The sequence below is a fragment of the Ostrinia nubilalis genome, chromosome 23 (assembly GCF_963855985.1).
Source record: "Ostrinia nubilalis chromosome 23, ilOstNubi1.1, whole genome shotgun sequence".
Classification (NCBI taxonomy): Eukaryota; Metazoa; Arthropoda; class Insecta; order Lepidoptera; family Crambidae; genus Ostrinia; species Ostrinia nubilalis.
Genome location: NC_087110.1, coordinates 2,285,001 through 2,288,642, shown reverse-complemented (window position 1 = coordinate 2,288,642; position 3,642 = coordinate 2,285,001). Strand labels below are relative to the sequence as shown.

The 3,642-nt window shown below is 35.8% G+C and overlaps 1 protein-coding gene across 1 annotated transcript in view; it reads left to right on the top strand.

Annotated features, from left to right (window-relative positions):
- Window positions 1–569: 569 nt before the first annotated feature.
- Window positions 570–3,642, top strand: part of LOC135083311 (charged multivesicular body protein 4b) — an 8,887-nt gene continuing 5,814 nt past the window's right edge. The window contains exons 1-3 of the mRNA XM_063978053.1: window positions 570–912; window positions 1,938–2,115; window positions 3,300–3,450. Of these exons, the coding sequence (XP_063834123.1) occupies window positions 732–912; window positions 1,938–2,115; window positions 3,300–3,450 (510 nt within the window). The 5' untranslated portion in view covers window positions 570–731. The remainder of the gene's footprint in view (window positions 913–1,937; window positions 2,116–3,299; window positions 3,451–3,642) is intronic.

The window sequence follows — 3,642 nt, the reverse complement described above, 5'->3', positions numbered from 1 at the left end:
TTAGACATTCAGTTTGACGTTTAATAGCTACGTTCAGAACATGTGTAAATAAATTACAGTTTAATCCACTCCACCTAAATAAAGTAAGTACGAGAGTGTCTTAAAGCATTTACTGTCCATAACTGGTATTTTGGTAAACGTATTCAGCAGAAATACAAGAACAAGTCCTAAGTGATTTTACATTTTCCATTCCTTTTTTCTGAGAAATAACACCTTTTTTTTGGGTATTTTGAACGTTTTTAATACACAACTAAATTACAGACGTCGCATTCGCCGCATATTTTCTTCGTAAAGAGAGGTCAATTGAAAGTAGTAAGGTAATACTTTGACAGAAGACGGCCTGTTAATGAGGCACGTTCTGAGACCAAAACTAAAATCCGTTATTTTAGGTAAAATATATTTCTGAATTATTTAATTTTACCTAATATGGTCCATTTTATGTATTGTTTTCATAAAATATTCAATTAGTATACTCTAAAAAGTTAAAACTGAATTAAAAAGAATATTTGTTTACATTTCAGGAGGCGCGATGTTGTCGCAGATAAAATAATGTTGTAGCAGGTTTTGAATGGAGCTGCGATGACGCATACGTCGTCTGCGAAATAGGCGAATTTTGTTGGAAATCGGATTCATCGGATTGTAATGCGATTACGTTGTTTTACCGTAAAATAAGTGTAAAATTTGGGAAACCCTTAAGAACTCTAGATCTTAGTTAAATATAGTAGCTCACGATGAGTTTTCTAGGCAAAATATTCGGTGGGAAGAAGGAGGAAAAAGGGCCAACTACGCACGAAGCTATCCAAAAATTACGTGAAACTGAGGAGTTGTTGATAAAGAAACAAGAGTTTTTAGAGAGGAAAATAGAAACTGAGATACAGACTGCTAGGAAAAATGGAACGAAGAACAAAAGAGGTAAAAATCTACTATAATAACTGATCTTGAGTGAGATCCAATTTCTTTTGTTGACTTGACCTTGTTACCATCCGTATAAGTATCATAATAGCCATTAAAACCTAACTACAAATTATTTGATCTAGCAGCTACAGGTATACTGATCTTCTAGTTTTTAATGTAATTGATTTTCCCACCAACTTGTATGTATACAATTGATCATTTTATTTGTCATCTTACTGAGTTGATGACACATAATATTACTATAGATAACCTGTGCAACAACGCTATGTTGATTGTAGGTTTTTTTACTAAATCGATTAAAACCTACCTACAGAACCTAGAACTTGTGTAGTAAAATATTTATTTAAACTTGTATTTATTTATTTAAAATAGAGCAATTTACTAGAAAGAGTGATTTACACAAGTTCAATACAAGAAACAAAAATAAACTTGCCGTTCCAAATTTCAGACTGCACAAGATTTCGTTTATGGGGAAATGTATTAAACTTTTCAATAAATTACCACAAACTGTTGTAGAATTGCCCATTCATAAATTTAAAGCACATAATATCAAAAGCACCTTAATGAGAAAGGGCTACTATAAAGTTGATGATTATATAAAAGATAAAAATAAATAAAATAAATAAATAAATAAATCTTTAGACAATTTCACACATCGCCAGCTAGCCTCAAAGTAAGCAACTTAATGCTTGTGTTATGGGTGCTAGCTTAACGGATAAAATGTTTGGAATGTTTAACTACCTAGCTCGCATCGATGCTTATGACTATAATTTGTATATTTTGAAGACTGTAAACCCTTGAAAAGGAGGCTGACAATAGTGACTGAGTTTCTTGCGCTGCTTCTTATCAGCACTGGCCCATTTATTGTCCCGAAGCAGTGGTAGGGTTAATATTGGGACGGGTAAAAGTGCTTTTTAAAAGCCTATTTGCAAAAATAAATGAATTTTATGAATTTTAATTTTTATGTGCTTTGTAAAGTTTAAAAACGTCTTTATTAAAATTATAATGTGACCTTTTTCCAGCTGCAATTGCCGCCCTAAAACGCAAGAAGCGCTATGAAAAGCAGCTCACCCAGATTGATGGCACTCTTACACAGATAGAAGCACAGAGGGAGGCCCTGGAGGGAGCCACCACTAACGCACAGGTCCTCAACACGATGAAGGATGCTGCTAATGCGATGAAACTCGCTCACAAGGATATGTATGTTATAAAACTTTATATTTATATCTGGCTTGATGCTTGATGTATGTTTACTTCTTTTTCATCGATTTATTTCTCTTAAGGTATTAAACAAAATATCAGTTTGCTTGCTAATTGTTGAAGGTTCAGATGGACTAAATTATGTATTGTGATAGAATGATTTGTTGAAATTGCTTTTAAAACAATTGTTTTGAAAGTATTTTTTTCATTTTGAATAGCCTTGGCAGTCTGACAATGATATGCATCAAAATTATTCTGTGAACAATAATACAACCTCTTAAATACAAATAGCACCACAGCCCACTTTATTAAAAGCCTGTTTTGGACTTAAGACAGTTTTTTAGGAGTTTGATTTATAAAATCAAAAATACCTACCTAATTAATAACAATAGTATCACTAATGAATGAGTACCATTCTGTAGTTTCTCAACTAGCCAAATCATAGTTCATGATCATGACCTAATAATTAAACATCTGTTGGAGACAACTCATCATAGAACTTGGGTTGATTCAATTGTAAGGGCTTACTGAATGGTCATTTTAAATTTTTATAATCAAATCCATTGACTTACTTGACTTAAGGTCCTATGTCCCCTAGATGGGGCAGAGGGCGTCCACAACAGTCCTCCATCTCGTTCAGTCTTGAGCTTCTCGCTTGATCTCGCTCCAGGTCTTGCCGATCTTCTTCGCTTCGTCCGCTACAGTGCGCCGCCAAGTTCCAATCAAATCCATTACAACTAGTGTTTTTTTATGAACATTGCAAAGCGTGTGTTTCTTTGCAATATTTCGTACTGGAAACCAATGACCAAACCTTCAAAGTGTTCCAAGGCAACTTATTTTAAAAACTTTTAATTCTCGTTCCATAAAACTAACCAAGTTTTAATTCCTTCTGAGATTATGCTTTTTTGGTACTGATTCAATCCCATCCTTCAAGACAATCGAAAACCGCACTTACGCCCGTATTCACAAACAATGCCTGCTTAAGTGAAGCAGCAAATCGAACGCACAGCGTTGAATAGAACTCTATGATTGGTTCGTGCCTCACCTTGTGCGTCTACGCGCATTGTGAGACCTCATAGTAGTGTTTATGAATACGGGCGTTAGTCTTTTGATTGTGCGCGATTCGTGTTTTATTTTCCTCAATCTCTAACGCATTTTTAATCAATTAATTTTTATTTCTCCAGCGACGTAGACAAAGTCCACGACATAATGGACGACATAGCGGAGCAGCACGACATATCGCGGGAGATCACGGACGCGATCAGCAACAACGTGGCCTTCCCCAACGACATCGACGAGGACGAGCTGGAGAAGGAGCTGGAGCAGCTGGAACAGGTCAGTAGAGAGAGAGAGAGAGAGAGAGGAGAGAGAGAGAGAGAGAGATAAGCGTTGCCAGTGCGTTCCGAATTGGATTTGAATGACGTGCCACACGGTGATTGAAACAACGTAGCCTTCCCCAACGATACAGATGAGCTGAAGAAAAAGCTGGAACAGGTCAGTAGAGATAGTCCCCCTTTGATAATTCAT